This window comes from Rhinopithecus bieti, unplaced genomic scaffold, assembly GCF_001698545.2.
Source record: "Rhinopithecus bieti isolate Rb0 unplaced genomic scaffold, ASM169854v2 scaffold_10589, whole genome shotgun sequence".
NCBI lineage: Eukaryota > Metazoa > Chordata > Mammalia > Primates > Cercopithecidae > Rhinopithecus > Rhinopithecus bieti.
In genome coordinates, this window is record NW_016807065.1 from 1,313,248 (window position 1) to 1,336,457 (window position 23,210).

Below are 23,210 nucleotides of genomic sequence, written 5' to 3' on the forward strand. Positions count from 1 at the left end.
TCATTTTGAAATAAATAAATATAATAAAATAATATAAATAAATAATAAATAACTTTTCATTTTGAAATAAATAATAAATTCAGGGGATGTTGCAAAAATAGTGTAGCGTTCCCCTGTACCCTTCACCCAGTTTCTCCCCAATGGCTACATCTTACATAACTCTAATACAATATCAAAAGCAGGACATTGACGTTGTTAAAATCCATTTTACTGGTTTTACCTGTGTGTGCGTATGTCAGCTTGTGTGTGTGCATGCACGTGTGCGCACACGTGTGCGCGTGTGTGCATGCATGTGTGTGCATGTGTGCACGTATGTGTGAGTCTTTGCACGTGTGTGTGCATGTGCACATGTGTGGGCATGCACGTGTGTGTCCATGCATGTGTGTGTGCATGTGTGTGGGTAGCCCTATGCAATTTTTATCACATGGGCGTAGCCCTATAATCACCACCAACATCAAGATTCAGAACTGTTCCATTCCCCCAAGGATTCCCCTCATGCTACCCTTCATAATCATGCCCACCGAGCCCAACACTATTGAATAGAATAACCATTGCTATTCTGCTCTCCATCTCCATCTCCCTCGCTACAATTTTATTTTGAGTATGTTATTTAAATGGAAATGTCCAACATGTCACCTTTGGATTTGGCTTCTTTTCCACTCAGTGTAATGCCCTGGAGATGTGTTCTTTTTAACAGTCATGTAACCTTCCTAATTTCCCTCCAAAATATCATTTTGCCCCCCCCCCCGTCCTTTTTTTTTTTTTTTTTTTTTTTGGTTTGAGACAGTCTGGCTCTGTCGCCCAGGCTGGAGTGCAGTGGTATAATCTCAGCTCAGTGCAGCCTCCATCTCCCGGGTTCAAGTGATTCCCCTGCCTCAGCCTCCTGAGTAGCCGGGATTACAAGTGCATGCCACCAAGCCTGGCTAATTTTTGTATTTTTAGTAGAGACGGGATTTCACCGTCTTGGCCAGGCTGGTCTCGAATTCCTGACCTCAAGTGATCTGCCCGCCTTGGCCTCCCAAAGTGCTGGGATCACAGGCATGAGCCACCGCGCCTGGCCCATTATGCCCATTGTACTACAGTGGAAGAAACTGAGGTATGGACAGGTAACGTGTCCACAGTCACTCGGCTGGTGAGGGGCAGAGAGGGGATTTGAAAACAAATCTGACTCACTAGTGTGGCCGTAACCACGGTAACTATGTCTGTCTACCATGTGGTCTCCTCTTTATTAAAGGAAGGGCGAGTTCTGGGAGTTTGGGGATTGAGTGGGGAAGGGTAGCCAAGTAAAGCAGGTGAGAGAAGGTCTGCTTTAAGGACTGCTGTTTGATGTTTCGTTGTTGTTGTTCAATGTTCAATGGGATTGAGTTGACTCTTTTTTTCCTTCTTGTTCCCCAAAGCATGAGACTGTCCCGGTCCTTTTTCCTTTTAACTTCTCAGCTAGAGTTTGTTAGGGTGGGTATGAGCACCTTTCAGAGTCTGAGACCTCAGCTTCCAGTAGTCACACATTCTAACCCAATACACCCACCCTGGTCCCCTAACCTGCTTCTGGGCCCAGGTAATGCATTTTAGCAACATCCCACTTTTCTCCTTACCTGGCTTTCTGTTATCCGTCCAAACTAAAGCACCCACCTGTCTGCTTCAAACTCTTGCTTCAAGCACTCCGTCTGGGTCCTCAGAAATTGACTTAGAGTCAGTTCAGATCTGACTCAGGCGTGGTCTTCTTTTCGCCTTCCTTGCAGCAGCCACAGTCCCATTCATGGTGCCATTCACCCTCAATTTCACCATCACCAACCTGCAGTACGTGGAGGACATGCGGCACCCTGGTTCCAGGAAGTTCAACGCCACAGAGAGAGTCCTGCAGGGTCTGGTGAGAGCCCCGCCCACCTTACTCCTCCCCCGCCCACTTAGACAAACCACGCCCACCTCACACTACCTCTCCCACTGGTGCCTGCCATGGCCACCTCATCCAACCCCAGCCACATTTCCCTGCCCCATCCACTGATTTTAGCCAAGCCCACCTCACCCTGCCTCGCCTACTGATGCCAGCCACGCCCACCTTTCCATGCTACGCCCACTTATTTCAGTCACGCCCACCTCACCCTGTCCCACCTACATCACTCCAGCCTGGTCCACCCCTCCAATGCCCCACTCTTCCTGGCTTCCCACAGCTGTTGTTTCTGTTTCTCACCTCCCCTCTCCTTCCTTGCAGCTCAAACCCTTGTTCAGGAATAGCAGTCTGGAATACCTCTATTCAGGCTGCAGACTAGCCTCATTCAGGTGAGACCCTCCCCAAGAAAAACACAACTCAACAGGTGAATATGACCCTAGCCTCTGGGCTCCTTGACTCTGTTCATATTTGGAACAACTATTGCCCATGGATACTAAGCATCACCACCACCAGCAGCAGCTAACTATTCCTAAGACCCAAAGGGCATTATGTACTTTATATTTAATGCTTCATCAGTGTTTGCAACAGTCTCATGAAGCAGGAGCAGAAGGGGTAACTGAGGCCCAGGTTAAGTGGCTTGTGCCAGGGCACACGAAGCAACTCCAGCACTTCAGGTTCTAGATCCAAACTCCTATCCCTTAGGTGGCACTGCCTCTTCTGCTCCCTTGCAACATGTGGAAAACCCAACCTGACTTCCCTCTAAAGGAACTTTCCCAGAGAATCTAAGAGGGGAAGAAAGGAAGGCGTTCAGCCCTTACACACAGGAGGTCAGCTCTTGAGTGACTCAGAATGCAGCCACAGAGGGCCTGGCTGGTCTGAGGGAGACTGAGAGGCGCCGAGGGCACTGTCCCTGAGTGCTGGAAAGGGCAGGTCTGTTAGGGTAGACGTTGGTTGATATCATTTCCTGCCTGGCATTCTCATCTTTCACACCTCTCTCACAGAATCTCCAAGTGTGTCTCTCCCAAGGGTCCCATTTTATCAGTCATCTACCTCCAGCTTCCTTTCATTCCCGGGGGAAGCGGGGACAGAGTGCCCTAGTGGCTAAGAGCATTGGTGAACTCAGGCAGACCTCAGCTCTAAACCAACCCAGCTCTGCCATTTACTGAGATCTGTGACCCTGAGCAAGTGCCTGACACCTTCTGTGCCCTGTTTCCCGACATATTATATACATAAAATACATATATAGGCATATATTGTATATACATATTGAGGCATATTTTATAAATGCATGTTTATAGACATATGCATATGCTATATACATATACAGCATATGTTATGTATAATGTATATATTACACATATTGTTATATTGTATACATGTTATATGTTATAACATATAGTACATGTTATCTATAACATATACATTATGTTACATATAATGTATATGTTATATATGATATATATTTATATATTATATAATTGTTATATATAATGTGTGTATAGTTGTTATATATTATATACAGCATATAACATATACATTATGTATTATTATATATAATATAATCTATACATATATAACATATATGTGTAACTTTCATGTTATATAATGTATGTAACATATGTGTGATGTATATAACATCTGACATTAACATATATGCTATAATATAATATATGTTATAACATATTGCATGTTACATATAACATATATAATGTTATAAATCAGTTTAATATAGATTATGTTACATATAATGTATATGTTATATATGACATATGATATATAATTATATATTATATAATTGCTATATAATGTATATATTATATTTGTTATGTATTATATACCACATATAACACATACATTATATATAGTTATATATGATATAAACATATATAACATATATGGATAACTTATGTTATATATGATATAATGATATATAACATATCTGACGTTAACATATAACATGTTATAACATATTATATATGTTACATATAATATATATCATGTATAGTAATATAATATGTATAAATATATAATATAAAAGTATATAAGTATAAATACATGTCATATATATATTATATATAGTATACATGTGGATACATATAACTACTACATATATCTAGTATATATTCTATATATAACCAGTCCATGAATTACAATGATTCAACTTACGATTTTTCAAACTTTGTGATAATGCCATAGCAATATGCATTCAGTAGAAAGCATACCTTCAACACCCATGCAACCATTCTGTCATTCACTTTTGGTACAGTATTCAATAAATTATATGATATATTCAACAGTTTATAATAAAATAGGCTTTGTGTTAGGTGATTTTACCCAACTGTAGGCTAATGTAAGGGTTCAGAGCATGTTTAAGGTAGGATAGGCTAAGCTATCATGTTCTGTAGGTTAGGTATAGTCAATTTTATTTTATTTTAAGACAGAGTCTTGCTCTGCCACCCAGACTGGAATGCAGTGGTGCGATCATAGCTCACTGCAGCCTCGAATTCCTGGGCTCAAGTGATCCTCCTACCTCAGCCTCCTGAGTAGCTGGGACTACAGGTGTGTGTCACCACACCTGCCTATTTTTTTTTCAATTTTTTTGTGGAGAGGAGGGTCTTGCCATGTTGCCCAGGTGGCCTTGAACTCCTGGGCTCAAGGAATCTTCCCACCTTGGCCTCCCAAAATCCTGGGATTACAGGCATGAGCCACCACGCCTGGCTACAGGGCATTTTTGACTTATGGTATTTCCAATTCACAATGGTTTATCAGGGCCGGGCATGGTGGCTCACACCTGTAATCCCAGCACTTTGGGAGGCTGAGGCAGGTGGATCACTTGAGGCCAGGAGTTTGAGACCAGGCTGGCCAAATGGCAAAATCTTGTCTCTACTAAAACTACAAAAATTAGCCAGGCGTGGTGTGACAGCTGTTGTTCCAGCTACTCAGGAGACTGAAGCATGAGAATCACTTGAACTTAGGAGATGAAGTTTGCAGTGAGTCAAGGTCACACCACCACACTCCAGCCTGGATGACAGAGAGAGACTCTTGTCTCCAAAAAACAAAACAACAAGCTGGGTGCGTGACTCATGCCTGTAATCCCAGTACTTTGGGAGGCTGAGGCTGGTGGATCACCTGAGGTCAGTAGTTCAAGATCCGCTTGGCAAACATGGAGAAAACCCATCTCTACTAAAAATACAAAAATTAGCTGGGTGTGGTGGCGGGTACCTGCAGTCCCAGCTACTCGGGAGGCTGAGGCAGGAGAGTGGATTGAACCTGGGAAGCAGAGGTTGCAGTGAGCCAAGATCACACCACTGCACTCTAGCCTGGGCAACAGAGTGAGACTCCACCTCCAAAAGCAAAAGAAAACAAAAACAAATAAAGAAAATAAAAAACATGGGTTTATCAGGACATAATACCATCATGAGTCAAGAAGCATCTAAAAGTACGTGGTAGTTATATAAAAATAGTTGTGTAGTTATATACAATAGTTATATATAAATCAGTTTATGTTAGGTAGAGTTATATGGTAGTTATATAAAACATAGTTACACAATAGTTATATAGTTGTATGATTATATAAAATAGTTACATATAAACCAATTTAATATATGTTAGGTAGAGGTATAATGATATATATTATATATGCTATATAATATAATGTATAAAATGCAAAACAATATTATATATATTTCTATATTAAATTTATATTTACAGATGTACATATTTATATATTTTATGTTATAGATAATTGTGTTATACATAATATAATTAGTATAGTACTGACTGGGGCAATTGAGCAGTACCAACCCAGAGGGATGCTTTGAGGATGAAAATATGTGATTATGAATACAAAATGCTGGGCCTGCTGCATAGGAAGTGTTTAATAAATGGTAGTTGTTACTATAAAGTCATTCCTACTATAGAGCTACTCACAACCCTGGGACATAGGAACCCCTTTTCCTCTAATCACTCAATAGTGGGTGGCCAGGTAGGTGAGTCCATGTCCTGTGGCCAGGAACAGGTGCTGAGACATGAAGACCTTCTGACTGCTTGTTGGACCAGCCACAGTTTCAGACAGACCAGCCACAAAGGGCATTTTCCCCAAGCCATTTAGGTCCCTTAAGTTTCATAACAAATCTCCTAGCCCTGTTGGTCCATAGGATCTAGAGAGGATTACTTGAACCTTCTGGTCCCGCCATTTGAAAAGACCATGCCGTGGGCACCAATAGGAGGGCCACTGCTACGCGCACCAGTACAAGGGCCACTGCCACGGATTACAGATTGACCCTAAGTACAGCTGTCACACATCTGGTACCTTAGGAGGCTTATTTGGGGCCATGCAGATCCCTGGCATTATTATCCTAGGATCCTACACCAAGCAAAGCAGGAGCTGCCCCTCCTCATAAACCCATAAGCCCTCCTCTTGAGCAAAGCAGCTGGGAAGGCAGAAGTTATTCAAGCTCCCCTCTGCCCCGGTTCCAAAGACAGACTCAGCTCAAGCCACATGCAGCAAACCCTATAAAAGTCTCACCTCTTGGCATTTCTGCCATGGTAATGCTTTCTGCTTCCACTAATAATCCTAGTAATTTGTTAATGGTAGGCATCTCTCTGATGAGAGCCGCATTCTTTTTGTTTGTTTGCTTGTTTGTTTGTTTGAAACAGTCTCGCTCTGTTGCCCAAGCTGGAGTGCAGTGGCGTGATCTTGGCTCACTGCAACCTCTGGCTCCTGGGTTCAAGCAATTCTCCTGGCTTAGCCTCCCGAGTAGCTGGGACTGCAGGCACGTACCACCACACCCAGCTAATTTTTGCATTTTTAGTGGAGATAGGGTTTCACCATGTTGGCCAGGATGGTCTCAATCTCTTGACCTCGTGATCCACCCGCCTCAGCCTCCCAAAGTGTTGGGATTACAGGCATGAGCCACTGTGCCCGGACTGAGAGCCACATTCTTGTTAACCACAGTTTCCCCAGATTTCGCAGTAGGGGCTGACAAAGAGTGGAAAGGAAGGACAAAAGGATGGAGAGGTGGATTGACTAAGCATATGTAGGTTCTTAACCAGGCCAGAGAAGGATGGATCAGCCACAGCAGTGGATGCCATCTGCACACATCGCCCTGACCCTGAAGGCCTCGGACTGGACAGAGAGCGACTGTACTGGGAGCTGAGCAACCTGACCAATGGCATCCAGGAGCTGGGCCCCTACACCCTGGACCGAAACAGTCTCTATGTCAACGGTGAGCAGCTGTGATGTGGTTGGAGGCTCTTCCTCTTCCTCCTTGCTGGGCAGCCTGTAACCTCTGGCTTGAGGTCACACGCACTACCAGGCAATTGAAAATTTGTCCCTGTGCTCTATATGGGATGACTAAGTTCTGGACTTCATGTTATCTTTTTTTTTTGAGACGGAGTCTCGCTCTGTTGCCAGACTGAGGTGCAGTGACATGATCTCAGCTCACTGCAACCTCCGCCTCCCGGGTTCAAGCAATTCTCCTGCCTCAGCCTCCCGCGTAGCTGGGACTACAGATGCATGTCACCACACCCAACTAATTTTTGTATTTTTAGTAGGGACAGGGTTTCACCCTGTTGGCCAGGATGGTCTCGATCTCTTGACCTCATAATCCACCTTGCCTTGGCCTCCCAAAGTGCTAGGATTACAGGCTTGAGCCACCGCACCTGGCCAGGACTTCATGGTTTCTTCATCATCATGGAATGAATTCCATCAGGGCATTCTTCCCTGATGTGAGGGCACTGATAGGAAACCTTTAATGATCCCTGTTGCATGAAACTCTTTCCATTGCACCAGGGTAGCCCTGACCCCTAATTGGTCCCCCACATCTCCTCATCACTTACCCACACTCCTCCCTCCTTCTCTATGCAGGTTTCACCCATCGAAGCTCTATGTCCGCCACCAGCAGTGAGTATTCAACTCATTTCCACATGCCCATGATTCTACACCAAGCAAAGCAGGAGCTGCCCCTCTTCATAAACCAACCCATAAGTCCTCTTGAGCAAAGCAGCTGGGAAGGCAGAAGTTATTCAGGCTCCTCTCTGCCCCAGTTTCAAAGACAGACTCAGCTCAAGCCCACATGCAGCAAACCCTATAAAAGTCTTGCCTCTTGGCATTTCTGCCATGGTAGTGCTTTCTGCTCTCACTAATGAGGACTTCTCCTCAGCTCCTGGGACCTCCACGGTGGATGTGGGAACCTCAGGGACTCTATCCTCCAGCCCCAGCCCCATAAGTAAGTACCAGTTAATGACATCTCTATTAGAGCATGCTATCTCTGTCATTTTTACTCAGATGAAGATGGAAAGTCATAGCAAATCTACTGACAGTGATTTACTGATATAAAATAGTTACATACAATGAGATTTGTTGGTCACCTAGTGTGTACCAGATCCTAGAGATTCAGCAGGGAAAACAAAACCGATACAAAATCTCTGCTCTCAGTGAGCTTGTATTCTTGTCATGATGATGATGTTGGTGGTGGTGCTGTTGGTGATGATGATGATGATGATGGTGATGGTGATGATGTTGAAGAAAATGATGCTGGTGATGGTGGTGGGGGTTACTATGGTAATAATGATAAGTTGAGTGTGATGATGGTGGTGGTGGTGATGATGATGATTATTATTAGGTTAGTGACATTGATGATGGTAATGGTGGTGTCAGTGACAATTACAATGATGGTGATGAGGATGATGTCGGTGATGGTGGTGGGATTATGATGGTAATGATATGTTGAGTGTGATGATGATGATGGTGATGGTGGTGGTGTTGATGATGAGGATGATGATTATTATGCTACTGACATTGTTGATGATGGTGACGGCGATGTCCATGCCAATGACGATGATGGTGATGAGAATGATGTCGGTGATGGTGGTGGGGTTATGATGGTAATGATACGTTGAATGTGATGATGGTAATGATGATGTTTGTGGTGGTCATGATGGGGATCATCATGGTGGTGCAGGTGGTACTTGTGATGACAATAATGATGACAATAATAATGATGACTATGATAGTGATGATGATAATGGTGATAATAAAGATAACAGATATCACCTCACAATATTGAGCACTACGTATGTGCCAAGAGCTATGCTCAACATCTAACTACTATTATATAATCTAGTTTAGAAAATAAATTGTATCATAGATAAGAAAGGCATGGAAAATATTTATTATGTCACTCAATTTAATTGCTGCATATGGTTATTACAAAGTGCTATTCTCTCTACTTTGAACATAATGTTTATTTCCCACTCCCACTACAGCTGTTGGCCCTCTCCTGATGCCATTCAACCTCAACTTCACCATCACCAACCTGCAGTATGAGGAAGACATGCGTCGCCCTGGCTCCAGGAAGTTCAACACCACGGAGAGGGTCCTGCAGGGTCTGGTTAGTGTCTTGCCCTCCACACTCTGCCCTGCTCATGATACCCAGTCCCCCTTACATCATCTATGCCAGGGCAATGGAAGAATATCACATCCAATTCACTCTTGCCCCATGAGATGCAAGCCTCAGCCGGGAGCAGTGGCTCACGCCTGTAATACCAGCACTTTGGGAGGCCAAGGCGGGTGGATCACTGAGGTCAGGAGTTTGTGACCAGCCTGGCCAACATGATGAAACCTCATCTCTACTAAAAATACAAAATTAGCTGAGTGTGGTGGTGCATGCCTGTAATCCCAGCTACTTGGGAGGGTGAGGCAAGAGAATCACTTGAATCTGGGAGGCAGAGGTTGCAGTGAGCCAAGATTGTGCCTAGGCTAAAAAGTGAAACTCCATCTCAAAAAACAAACAAACAAAAAGAGATGCAAGCCTCACCCACCGAAGCCAGCCCTGCCCAACTCACTTCTGCCTGGCTCCTACATACAACTTAGCCCTCCTATTCACCTCCCTCTCCCTCCTCCACAGCTCAGGCCCTTATTCAAGAACACCAGTGTCAGCCCTCTGTACTCTGGCTGCAGACTGACCTTACTCAGGTGAGACCTTAGAATTTCCAGCTTGGCTGCCCCACTTGTTCTCACTCCAAAAGACTTTGCACTGCTTCCTTGCTGCACTTCCTAGGGATATCCTCACCAAAGCTGGAATTCAGGAGTCACTGGCTTCAGGATCACTGTGTTTCCTGATAGTAACACCCCTATACCCCACCTCAACAGAGAGAATCTGCATGGCCCATCATCAGGATTGAGCCCCTACCCTTATCATCCCTCTGAATTCCCTCCATTCCCTGTGCCGCCCTTTCGTTTAGGTGTTAAATTCTGTCGCCAGGATTTCTCTCAGGATGATTGTGCCTCATCCACGTGCTTTCATCCTCATTTCCAGCACTTCACTGGGCTCAAGTCTGGCCCCCTGTCCCATCCATGAAAATGTCAGTTTCATCTTGCACTTTTATAAAAGTAATTGTATCCGTGACTCCGCTCACAGTCCTAAGCAAGCCAATAGTGCATGCCCTAAGAGTCGATGTGGCTTCTCACTTCTTTCCCAGGTTTTTCATTTCTCTGGTCCTTGCTGTCCTTCCCTCAGCAATCACAAGACCCTTCCTAGATGATCTTTTCATTGTCATTTTTCCCACTGACCCTCCCCAGACCCGAGAAGGATGGGGCAGCCACTGGAGTGGATGCCATCTGCACCCACCGCCTTGACCCCAAAAGCCCTGGACTCAACAGGGAGCAGCTGTACTGGGAGCTAAGCAAGCTGACCAATGGCATTGATGAGCTGGGCCCCTACACCCTGGACAGGAACAGTCTCTATGTCAATGGTGAGTGTCTGTGATGAGGTTAAAATCTCTTCCCCCTTGCTGGGCAGCCTCTAATCTCTAATTAGAGGTCACACTCCCTGCCTGGCTTTTGAAAATTCTGTCATGTGCTCTACACGGGATGACTAAGGTCTGAACTTCATGGTTTCTTTATCATTGTGGACTGTGTTCCTTCAGGGCATTCTTTCCTGATGTGAAGATTCTGGTAGGAAATCTTCAATGGTCCCTGTACCATGAAACTCAGTTCATTGCACCAAGGTAGCATTGACCTCCATTTGGTCCCCCACCTCTCCTGTCTCTTACCCACTCTCCTCCCTCCTTCTCTTTGCAGGTTTCACCCATCGGAGCTCTGTGTCCACCACCAGCAGTGAGTATTCAACTCATGTCCAAATGCCCCAGTTCCTACACCAAGAGGAGCAAGAGCTGCCCCTCCTCATAAACCCATAAGTCCTCTTCATGAGCAAACAAGTTAGGAGGGCAGAATTTATTCACGCGCCCCTCTGCCCAGCTCAAGAGACCAACCCAGCTCAAGCCACACATGCAACAAACCCCATAAATAGTCTCCCCCTTGCCATTTCTGCCAAGAGAGTGCTTTCTGCTTTCACTGACGAGGAATTTTCCTCAGCTCCTGGGACCTCCATAGTGGATTTTGGAACCTCAGGGACTCCATCCTCCCTCTCCAGCCCCACGAGTAAGTATCAGTCAATGACATATCTATGAGAGCGTGCCTGATTAATGTAAACATCTCTGTCATTTTCACTCAAATGAAGATGGAAAATCAAAGTAAATCTAGTGATAGTGAGTGGACAAATTTGTTTTGGCCACCTACTGTGTATCAGACCCCAGGAATACAATAAGGAAAAGAAAATCAATTTTAAAACAACCTATGCCCTCAGTGAGCTTGTATCTTGTGATGATGATGGTGGTGGTGATAGTTATGATGGTAATAATGATGTGTTGAGTGGGATGATGATGGTGGTGATGGTGACATTGTTTATGATGATGATGATGATGATGATGGTCATACTGTTGATGATGGTGGTAGTGATGTTGATGATGATGGTGATGGTGATGAGGATGATGCTGGTGATGGTGGCAGAGGTTATGATGGTAATTATGATGTATTGAGTGAGATGATGATAGTGGTGGTGTTGCTGTTTATAATGATGGTAGTGGTGATCTCGATGATGGTGGTAGTGATGTTGATGACAATGATGATGGTGATGAGGATGATTCTGGTGATGGTGGTGGGGTTATGATGGTAATGATGATGTGTTGAGAGTGATGATGTTTGTGGTAGTCATGATGGGGATTATCATGGTGGTGATAATAGTGGCAATGATAATAATGATGGTGATGGTGACAATCGGTGATGGTGATGATGGTGACAATAAAGTTAACAGAAAATATCAGACAGTATTGAGCAATACATATTCACCAAAAGCTATGCTCAGCATCTACTATTATATCATATACTTTTATAAAAGTAAATTGTATTATTATAGGCAAGGGAGGCATGGTAAATATTTTGTCACTCAATTTAAATTCTACATATATTGAAAGATAAGTCTCCTGCAAACTCCTGTTTTCTCTGCTTTGAACATAGTGTTTATTTCCCATTCCAACTACAGTCGTTGGCCCTCTCCTGGTGCCATTCACCCTCAACTTCACCATTACCAACCTGCAGTACAAGGAGGACATGCATCACCCTGGCTCCAGGAAGTTCAACACCACAGAGAGGGTCCTGCAGGGTCTGGTGAGAGCCCTATCCACTTTATTCCTGCCCCTCCCCAGATACCCAGTCCCTCCTACATCATCCAAGCCAGAACTGTGGAAGAAGATTGCACCCATCTCACCCTTGCCCGCAAAGGATGCAAGCCTTGCTCACTGAGGCCAGCCCTGCGCACTGGTGCCTGCTCCACACACCTGACTTCTTCCCCCACACACGCACCTTAGCCCTCCTCTCTTTCCTCTCCTTCCTTCACAGCTTGGCCCCGTATTCAAGAACACCAGTGTTGGCCCTCTGTACTCTGACTGCAGACTGATCTCTCTCAGGTGAGACCTTAGAAGATCCAGCCTGGCTGCCCCAATTGTTCCCACTCCAATAGACTTTGCACTGCCTTCTTGCTGCACCTCCTAGGGATATCCTCACCAAAAGGGGAATTCAGGAGTCACTGGCTTCAGGACCAATGTGTTTCCTGATAGTAACACCCCCACACCTCACCTCAACAGGGAGAATCTCCATGGTCCGTCATCAGGATTGAGCCTCTACCCTGATCATCCTTCTGAATTCCGTCCTTCCCCAGCCACTCCCTTTCATTTAGGTGTTAAATTCTGTCCCCAGAATTTCTCCCAAGACAATCATGCCTCATCCATGTGCTTTCATCCTCATTTCCAGCTCTTCACTGGACTCAAGTCTGGGCTCTCCTGTCCCCATGCCATGAGAATGTAGGTTTCACCTTGCACTTTGATAAGCATGGTTGTATCCGTGATTCTGCTCACAGTCCTAAGCAAGACAATAGTCAGTGCACTCAGAAAATCCAGGTGTGGCTTCTCACCTCTTTCCCAGGTTTCTCATTTCCTCTGGTTCCTTACTATCTTTCTCTCATCAGTCTCAAGACACAACCTAAGTAATCTTCTTGTAGTCATTCTCCCTACCTACTTTCCCCAGGCCCGAGGAGGATGGAGCAGCCACTGGAGTGGATGCCATCTGCACCCACCATCTTGACCCCAAAAACCCCGGACTCAACAGAGAACAGCTGTACTGGGAGCTGAACCAGCTGACCAATGGCATCAAAGAGCTGGGCCCCTACACCCTGGACAGTAACAGTCTCTATGTCAATGGTGAGCAGCTGTGATGTGGTTGGAGTCTTTTCCCTCTAGAATCTGGGAAGAATCTAATCTCTGGCTTGAAGTCACACTCCCTGCCTGGTCATTGAATATTCTGTCATTTGCTCTACATGGGATGACTAAGTTCTGGACTTCACAGTTTCTTCATTATCGTGAACTGTGTTCCCTCAGGGCACTCTTCCCTGTTATGAGGATGCTGATAGGAATTCTTTAATGGCCCCAGTCCCATGAAACTCATTTAATTGCACCAGGATTGCCATGGCCCCTATTGTACCCCTCACATCTCCTTAACCCTTACCCAGTCTCCTCCCTCCTTCTCTATGCAGGTTTCACCCATTGGACCTCTGTGCCCACCACCAGCAGTGAGTATTCAACTCATGTCCAGATACCCCTGATCCTACATCAAGTGGAGCAGGAGCTGGCCCCTCCTCTTAAACCCATAAGTCCTCCTCTTGAGCAACGGAGCTGGGAAGGCAGAAGTTATTGAAACTCCTCTCCACCCCAGCTCCAAAGACAGACCCAGCTCAAGCCCACATGCAGCAGACCTCATGATAGTCTAACTTCTTGCCATTTCTGCCATGAGATTATTTTCTGCTTTCAATGACAACGATTTTTTTCTCAGCTCCTGGGACCTCCACAGTGGACTTTGGAACCTCAGGGACTCCATCCTTCCTCCCAAGCCCCACAAGTAAGTACCAGTCAATGGCATCTCCCTTAGATCATGCCTGATGAATGTGAACGTATGTGCCATTTTCATTCAAATGAAGATGGAAAATCATAGTAAATCTAGTGAACCAAAAAAACTTATTGGCCACCTACAGTGTACCAGACCTTAGAGATACAAGGAAAACAAAACCAATAAAAGCATCTCTGCCCTCAGTGAGCTTGTGTTCATGTGATGATGATGATGGTAGTGGTGGTTATGACAGTAATAATGACAGGTTGAGTGTGATGATAATTGATGATGGTAGTGATGCTGTTGATGATGATGGTGGTGATGTTACTGACAATGATGATGATGGACATAAGGATGTTGTCAGTGATGGTTGTGAAGGTTATGATGGTAGTGATGATGTGTTGAGTGTGATGATGATGATGATGATGATGGTGGTGGTGGTGCTGTTTATGATGGTGAAAATGATAGCAATGATGACGATGACCAGCCATCATAAATATAACAGATAACATCAGACAATATTGAGCACTGAATATGCATGAATAGTTATGCTCAGCATCTAACTACTATTATATAATCTACTTTTATAAAAATAAATTGTATTATTATAGGCAAGGGAGGCATGATAAATCTTTTCTCTCTGAATTTAAACTTTGCACATGTTTAAAGATAAGTCTATTCCAAACCCCTATTTCTTGACTTTGAACATAGTGTTTTTTTTCAATTCCCACTACAGCTGCTGGCCCTCTCCTGGTGCCTTTCACCCTGAACTTCACCATCACCAACCTAAAGTACGAGGAGGACATGCGTCACCCTGGTTCCAGGAAGTTCAACACCACAGAGAGGGTCTTGCAGAATCTGGTTAGTGCCCTGCCCTCCCGACTCTGCCCGGACCCAGATATCCAGTCCCTTCTACATCAAATCCATGCCAAGGTGATGAAAGAAGATAGCACCAACTTCACCCCTTCCCTCCGAGAGATGCAAACCCCACCCTCAAAGACCGGCCCGGCTCATTGGTGCTTGCTCCACCCACCTCACATCTGCGCCTAACACACACACCTCAGCCCTCCTACTCACCTCCCTCTCCCTCCTCCCCATCTCTCTCTCCCTCCTCCACAGCTTGGTCCCATGTTGAAGAACACCAGTGTTGGCCCTCTGTACTCTGGCTGCAGACTGACCTTGCTCAGGTGAGACTTTAGAAGAGCCAGCTTGGCTGCCCCACTTGTTCCCACTCCAAAAGACTTTGCACTGCTTCCTTGCTACACTTCCTAGGTATATCCTCACCAAAAGGGGAATTCAGGAGTCACTGACTTGAGAACATGTTGTTTCCTGATAGTAACACTCCAATGCCCCACCTCAACATGCAAAATCTTCGTGGTCCACTCTGAATTCCCTCCTTTGCCTGTCCCTCCCTTTCATTTACTGTTAAATTCTGTCCCCAGGACTACTCTTAAGACAATCATACCTCATCCACATACATGCATCCCCCTTTCAAGCTCTTCACTACTCTCAAGTCTGGATTCTCCTGTCCCCATGCCATGAGAATGCAGGTTTCACCTTGCACTTTTATAAAAATTACTATATCCAGGACTCTACTCTCAGTCCCAAACAAGACAGTTGTCTGTGTACTCAGATAATGTAAGTGCAGATTTTCACCTCTTCCCCAGATTTCTCATTTCCTCTGGTTCCTTGATATGTTTCCCTCAACAATCTCAAGACAAGTCCTAGGTAATCTTTTCATTGTCATTCCCCCTCCTACCTTCCCCAGGTCCGAGAAGGATGGAGCAGCCACTGGAGTGGATGCCCTCTGCACCCACCGTCTTCACCCCAAAAGCCCTGGAGTGGACAGGGAGCAGCTGTACTGGGAACTGAGCCAGCTAACCCATGGCATCAAAGAGCTGGGCCCCTACACCCTGGACAGGAACAGCCTCTATGTCAATGGTGAGCAGCTGTGATGTGGTAGGAGTCTCTTCCTCCTTGCTGTGCAACCTCTAATCTCTGGCTTGGGGGCACACTCCCTGCCTGGCCATTGAAAATTCTGTCATATGCTCCACATGGGATGACTGAGTTCTGGACTTCATGGTTTCTTCGTTATCATAAGAGGCATTCCCTCTGGGCATTCTTCCCTGTTGTGATGATGCTGATAGAAAATCTTTAATGACCCCTGTCCCATGAAACTCATTTAATTGCACCAGGATAGTCCTGAACTCTATTGAGTCCCCCATAGCCCCTTAACCCTTACCCAGTCTCGTCCCTCCTTCTCTATACAGGTTTCACCCATCGGACCTCTGTGCCCACCACCAGCAGTGAGTATTCAACTTATGTGCAGATGTCCCTGATCCTATATTAAGTGGAGCAGGAGCTGGCCCCTCCTCTTAAACCCATAAGTTTTCCTCTTGAGCAAATGATCTGGGAAGGCAGAAGTTACTCAAGTTCCCCTCTGCCCAGCTCCAAAGACAGACCCAGCTCAAGCCCATGTGCAGCAGACCTCATAATAGTCTACCTTCTTGCCATTTCTGCCATGAGAGTGTTTTCTGCTTTCACTGATGTGGACTTTTTCTCAGCTCCTGGGACCTCCACAGTGGACCTTGGGACTTCAGGGACTCCATCCTCCCTCGCCAGCCCCACAAGTAAGTACCAGTCAATGGTATCTGTATTAGATCATGCCTGATGAACGTAAACGTCTCTACCATTTTCAATCAAATGAAAATGGAAAATCATAATAAATCTAGTGGTACTGAGTGAACCAAAAATATGTATTGGCCACCTATAGTGTACCAGACCCTAGGGATATAGCAAGGAAAACAAAACCAATAAAAACATCTCTGCCCTCAGTGAGCTTGTGTTCATGTGATGATGATGGTGGTGGTGGTGGTAACAGTAATAACGACATAGAGTGTGATGATGATTTATGATTATGGCGTTGCTGTTGATGATGGTGGTGGTGATGTTACTGACAATGATGATGGTGGACATGAGGATGTTGACAGTGATGGTTGTGAAGGTTATGATGGTAATGATGTGCTGAGTGTGATGATGATGATGATGATGATGATGATGATGCTGTTTATGAAGGTGATCATGGTACTGATGATGTTGATGATGGTAGTAGTGGTGCTGATGATAATAACAATGATGGTGATTAGGATGATGCCAGTGATGGACATGTGGCTATGATGATAATGATGACGTGTTGTGTGTGCTGATGATTATGTTTGTGGTGGTCATGATGGGGATGATCATGGTGATAATGATAATGATGGTGATGATGACAATGATAGCAACAATGATGATGGCCATAACAAAGATAATGGATAACATCAGACAATATTGAGCACTGAATATGCACAACTAGCAAGGCTCAACATCTAACTACTATTATATAATATACTTGTATAAAAATAAATTGCATTATTATAGGCAAGGGGGACATGGTAAATATTTTTCTCTCAATTTAAATTTTGCATATGTTTAAAGATAAGTCTATTCCAAACCCCTATTTTCTCTACTTTGAACACAGTATTTATTTTCAATTCCCACTACAGCTGCTGGCCCTCTCCTGGTGCCGTTCACCCTCAACTTCACCATCACCAACCTGAAGTACGAGGAGGACATGCGTCGCCCTGGCTCCAGGAAGTTCAACACCATGGAGAGGGTCCTGCAGAGTCTGGTTAGTGCCTTGCCCTCCTCACTCTGACTAGCCCCAGATATCCAGTCCCTTCTATGTCATAGATGCCAAGATCATGAAAGAAGGTAGCCCCCACATCACCCCTGTCCCCGAGAGATGCAAGCCTCGCCCCCAGAGACCAGGCCTTCTTATTGGTGCCTGCTCTGCCCACCTCACATCTGCCCCTAACACACACACACACCTTAGCCCTCCTACTCACCTCCCTCTCCCTCCTCCACAGCTTGGTCCCATGTTGAAGAACACCAGTGTTGGCCTTCTGTACTCTGGCTGCAGACTGACCTTGCTCAGGTGAGATTTTAGAAGAGCCAGCCTGACTGCCCAATTGTTCTCACTCCAAAACCTTGCTGCACTTCCTAGGGATATCATCACCAAAAAGGGAATTTAGGAGTCACTGACTTGAAAACCAGTTGTTTCCTGATAGTAACACCCCCATGCCCCACCTCAACATGCAGAATCTTCATGGTCCACCATCAGGAATGAGGCACTACCCTGATCACTCCTCTGAATTCCCTCCTTTGCCTGTCCCTCCCTTTCATTTAGGAGTTAAATTCTGTCCCCAGGATTTCTCTCAACATAATCATGCCTCATCCACATACATTCATCAGCCTTTCAAGCTCACCACTAGTCTGAAGTCTGGATTCTCCTGTTCCCATGCCATGAGAATGCAGGTTTCACCTTGCACTTTTATAAAATGATTATATCCATGACTCTGCTTGCAGTCCCAACTAAGACAGTGGTTTGTGTACTCAGATAATCTAAGTGTGGCTTCTCACCTCTTTCCCAGGTTGCTCATGTCTTCTGGTTCCTTGATATGTTTCCCTCAACAATCTCAAGACAAGTCCTATGCAATCTTTTCATTGTCATTTCCCCTCCTACTTTCCCCAGGTCCGAGAAAGATGGAGCAGCCACTGGAGTGGATGCCCTCTGCACCCACCGTCTTCACCCCAAAAGTCCTGGAGTGGACAGGGAGCAGCTGTATTGGGAGCTGAGCCAGCTGACCCATGGCATCAAAGAGCTGGGCCCCTACACCCTGGACAGGAAAAGCCTCTATGTCAATGGTGAGCAGCTGTGATATGGTAGGAATCTCTTCCTCCTTGCCATGCAACCTCTAATCTCTGGCTTCAGGTCACGCCCCCTTCCTGGCTACTGAAAATTCTGTCATATGCTCTACATGGTCTGACTGAGTTCTAGATTTCGTGGTTTCTTCTTCATCATGAACTGCATTCCCTCAGGCCACTGTTCCCTTTTGGGAGGATGCTGATAGGAAATCTTAATGGCCTCTGCCCCATGAAACTCATTTAATTGCACCAGGGTAGCCCTGAACCCTATTGCATCTCCCACATCTCCTTAACCCTTACCCAGCCTCCTCCCTACTTCTCTATGCAGGTTTCACCCATCGGACCTCTGTGCCCACCACCAGCAGTGAGTATTCAACTCATGTCCAGATGCCCCTGATCCTACATCAAGTGGAGCAGGAGTTGGCCCCTCTTCTTAAACCCATAAGTCCTCCTCTTGAGCAAATGAGCGGGGAAGGCAGAAGTTACTCAAGCTCCCTTCTGCCCCAGCTCCAAAGACAGACCCAGCTCAAGCCCACATGCAGCAGACCTCATAATAGTCTACCTTCTTGCCATTTCTGCCATGAGAGTGTTTTCTGCTTTCACTGATGAGGACTTTTTCTCAGCTCCTGGGACCTCCACAGTGGAACTTGGGACCTTAGGGACTCCATCCTCCCTCCCCAGCCCTACATGTAAGTACCAGTCAGTGACATGTCTATTAGGTCATGCCTGATGAATGTGAACATCTGTGCCATTTTCACTCAAATGAAGATGGAAAGTCATAGTAAATCTAGTGACACTCAGTGAACCAAAAAAATTTATTGGCCACCTACAGTGTGCCAGACCGTAGGGATACAGCAAGGAAAATAAAACCGATAAAAGCATCTCTGCCCTCAGTGAGCTTGTGTTCATGTGATGATGATGGTGGTGGTGGTGGTTATGATAGTAATAATGACATGTTGAGTGGGATTATGTTGATGATGGTGGTGGTGATATTACCAATGATTATGGTGATGGACTTGAGGATGTTGTCAGTGATGGTTGTGAAGGTTATGATGGTAATGATGATGTATTAAGTGTGATGATGATGATAATTGTGGTGATGCTGTTTATGATGGTGACCATGGTACTGATGATATTGATGTTGGTAGTGGTTATGTTGATGACAATGACAATGATGGTGATGACGATGATGCCAGTGATTGTTGTGGGGTTATGATGATAATGATGATGCGTTGAGTGTGGTGATGATAATGTTTGTGGTGGTCATGATGGGGATTATTATGGCAGTGATGATCATAATAATGATGGTGATGGTGACAATGATAGCAAGGATGAAGATGGCAATAAAGATAATAGATAACATCAGACAATATTGAGCACTGAATATGCACCAGGAGCAGTTCTCAGCAACTAAATACTATTATATAATATATGTTTGTAAAAATAAATTGTATTGTTATAGGCAAGGGAAGCATGGTAAATATTTTGTCACTCAATTTAAATTCTGTACATGTTTAAAGATAAGTATATTGCAAACTCCTATTTTCTCTACTTTGAACATAGTGTTTGCTTCCCACTTCCACTACAGCTGCTGGCCCTCTCCTGGTGCCATTCACCCTCAACTTCACCATCACCAACCTGCAGTACGAGGAGGACATGCATCACCCAGGGTCCAGGAAGTTCAACACCACAGAAAGGGTCCTGCAGGGTCTGGTTAGTGCCCCACCCTCCTCACTCTGCCCCACCCCAGACAGTCAGTACCTCCTACATCATCCATGCCAGGCAATGGAAGAAGATCACACCCACCTCACCCTTGCCCCAGGAGATGCAAGCCATGCCCATTGAAGCCAGCCCCATTCACTGATGCCTGCTCTGCCCACCTAACTTCTGTCCTATACACCCACACATGCAACTTAGCCCTCCTACTCACCTCCCTCTCCCTCCTCCACAGCTTGGTCCCGTGTTCAAGAACACCAGTGTCGGCCCTCTGTACTCTGGCTGCAGACTGACCTTCCTCAGGTGAGACGTTAGAAGATCAAGCCTGGGTGCCCCACTTGTTCTCACTCCAGTAGACTTTGCACTGCTTCCTTGCTGCACTTCCTAGGGATATCCTCACTAGAGGTGGAATTCAGGAGTCACTGGCTTCATGACCAATGTGTTTTCTGATAGTAACACCCCCACACTCCACCTCAACAGGGAGAATCTGCATAGTCCATCATCGGGATTGAGCCTCTACCTTGATCATCCCTCTGAATTCCCTCCTGTCCCTGCACCTCCCTTTCCTTTAGGTCTTAAATTCTGTCCCCAAGATTTCTCTCAAGACGATCATGCCTCATCCACAGGCTTTCATCTTCATTTCCAGCTCTTCGTTGCTCTCAACTCTGGCGTCTCTGTCCCCATGCCATGAGAATGCAGGTTTCAACTTGCACTATTTTATTTTATTTTATTATTTCATTGTTGAAACGTAGTCTAACTGTACACCAGACTGGTCTCAGCTCACTGCAGCCTCTGCCTTCCATGTTCAAGTGATTCTCCTGCCTCAGCCTCCAGAGTAGCTGGGATTACAGGCACCCGCTACTATACCCAGCTAATTTTTGTATTTTTCATAGAGACGGGGTTTCACCATGTTGACCAGACTAGTCTTGAACTCCTGACCTCAAGTGATCTGACGCCTTGGCCTCCCAAAGTGCTGGGATTACAGGCATGAGCCACCGTGCCAGGCCACTTTGCACTTTTATAAACATTCGTGTATCCATTACCCTGCTTGCAGTTCAAAGCAAACCAGTGGTTGGTGCACTCAGAGAAACTAAGTGTGATTTCTCACCTCTTTCCCAGGCTTCTCATTTCCTCTGGTTCCTTGCTGTCCTTCCCTCAGCAATCTCAAAACCCTTCCTAGTTAATCTTTTGATTGCATTCCTCGCACCTGCCTTCCCCAGGCCTGAGAAGAATGGGGCAGCCACTGGAGTGGATGCCATCTGCACCCAACATCTTGACCCCAAAAGCCCTGGACTCAACAGAGAGCAGCTGTACTGGGAGCTGAACCAGCTGACCCATGGCATCAAAGAGCTGGGCCCCTACACCCTGGACAGGAACAGTCTCTATATCAATGGTGAGCAGATGTGGTGTGGTTGGAGTCTCTTCCTCCCTGCTGGGCAGACTCTAATCTCTGGCTTGCGGGCACACTCTTCATCTGACCATTGAAAATTCTGTTATGTGCTCTCTATGGGGTGACTAAGTTCTGGACTTCATGGTTTCTTCATCATTGTGAACTGCATTCCCTCAGGGCATTCTTCTTTGTTATGAGGATGCTGATAGGAAATCTTTAATGGTCCCTGTCCCATGGCACCAGGATAGCCATGACCCCTATTGTGTCCCCCACATTTCCTTAATCCTTACACAATTTCTTCCCTCCTTCTCTATGCAGGTTTCACCCATTGGAGCTCTGTGGCCCCCACCAGCAGTGAGTATTCAACTCATGTCCACATGCCCCTGATCCTACACCAAGCAAAGCAGGAGCTGCCCTCCTCATAAACCCATAAGTCCTCATGAGCAAAGGAGGTGGGAAGGCCGAAGTTATTGAAGCTTCCCTGTGCCTCAGCTCCAAAGACAGACCCACCTGAAGCCCACATGCAACAGACCTCATGGTAGTCCCCTGTCTTGCCATTTCCGCCATGAGAGTGTTTTGTGCTTTCACTGATGAGGACTTTTCCTCAGCTCCTGGGACCTCCACAGTGGACCTTGGAACCTCAGGGACTCCATCCTTCCTCCTCAGCCCCACAGGTAAGTACCAGTCAATGACATCTCTATTATAGCATGCCTGATGAGTGTGAACATCTCTGCCATTTTCACTCAAATAAAGATGGAAAAGTACAGTACATCTGGTAATAGTGAGTGGACCAAAAATATTTGTTGGCCACCTACTGTGTACCACACCTAAGGGATACAGCAAGGAAAACAAAACCAATAAAAGTGTCTTTGCCCTCAGTGAGCTTTTTTATTCATGTGTTGATGATAGTGGTGGTGGTGCTAGTTGTTGAAGACGACGATGATGATGATCATGATGGTAATGCTGTTGATGATGGTGGTAGTGGTGCTGTTCATGATGATGATGATGATGATGATGATGATGATGATAGTGATGCTGATGATAATAATGTTGGTTGATGTTGCCGACCATGATGATGATGGACATGAGGATGATGTCCAGTGACGGTTATGATGTTAGTGAGGATGGATGGTGGTGTTGGTGGTTGCTGTTGATGATAGGTGATGACGAAAACTGGTGATGTTGATGAC

The 23,210-nt window shown here is 45.5% G+C and overlaps 1 protein-coding gene across 1 annotated transcript in view; it reads left to right on the top strand.

The window, feature by feature from the left end:
* The window catches only part of MUC16 (mucin 16, cell surface associated), a 138,395-nt gene that overhangs the window by 52,162 nt on the left and 63,023 nt on the right, over nucleotides 1-23,210 (top strand). The window contains 30 exon segments of the mRNA XM_017880037.1: nucleotides 1,740-1,867; nucleotides 2,210-2,277; nucleotides 6,944-7,116; nucleotides 7,758-7,793; nucleotides 8,053-8,118; nucleotides 9,158-9,282; nucleotides 9,799-9,866; nucleotides 10,473-10,645; nucleotides 10,974-11,009; nucleotides 11,268-11,333; nucleotides 12,274-12,398; nucleotides 12,630-12,697; nucleotides 13,314-13,486; nucleotides 13,819-13,854; nucleotides 14,115-14,180; nucleotides 14,905-15,029; nucleotides 15,288-15,355; nucleotides 15,937-16,109; nucleotides 16,439-16,474; nucleotides 16,733-16,798; nucleotides 17,714-17,838; nucleotides 18,077-18,144; nucleotides 18,742-18,914; nucleotides 19,243-19,278; nucleotides 19,538-19,603; nucleotides 20,503-20,627; nucleotides 20,866-20,933; nucleotides 21,851-22,023; nucleotides 22,339-22,374; nucleotides 22,629-22,694. Coding sequence (XP_017735526.1) covers nucleotides 1,740-1,867; nucleotides 2,210-2,277; nucleotides 6,944-7,116; nucleotides 7,758-7,793; nucleotides 8,053-8,118; nucleotides 9,158-9,282; nucleotides 9,799-9,866; nucleotides 10,473-10,645; nucleotides 10,974-11,009; nucleotides 11,268-11,333; nucleotides 12,274-12,398; nucleotides 12,630-12,697; nucleotides 13,314-13,486; nucleotides 13,819-13,854; nucleotides 14,115-14,180; nucleotides 14,905-15,029; nucleotides 15,288-15,355; nucleotides 15,937-16,109; nucleotides 16,439-16,474; nucleotides 16,733-16,798; nucleotides 17,714-17,838; nucleotides 18,077-18,144; nucleotides 18,742-18,914; nucleotides 19,243-19,278; nucleotides 19,538-19,603; nucleotides 20,503-20,627; nucleotides 20,866-20,933; nucleotides 21,851-22,023; nucleotides 22,339-22,374; nucleotides 22,629-22,694 — 2,811 coding nt within the window.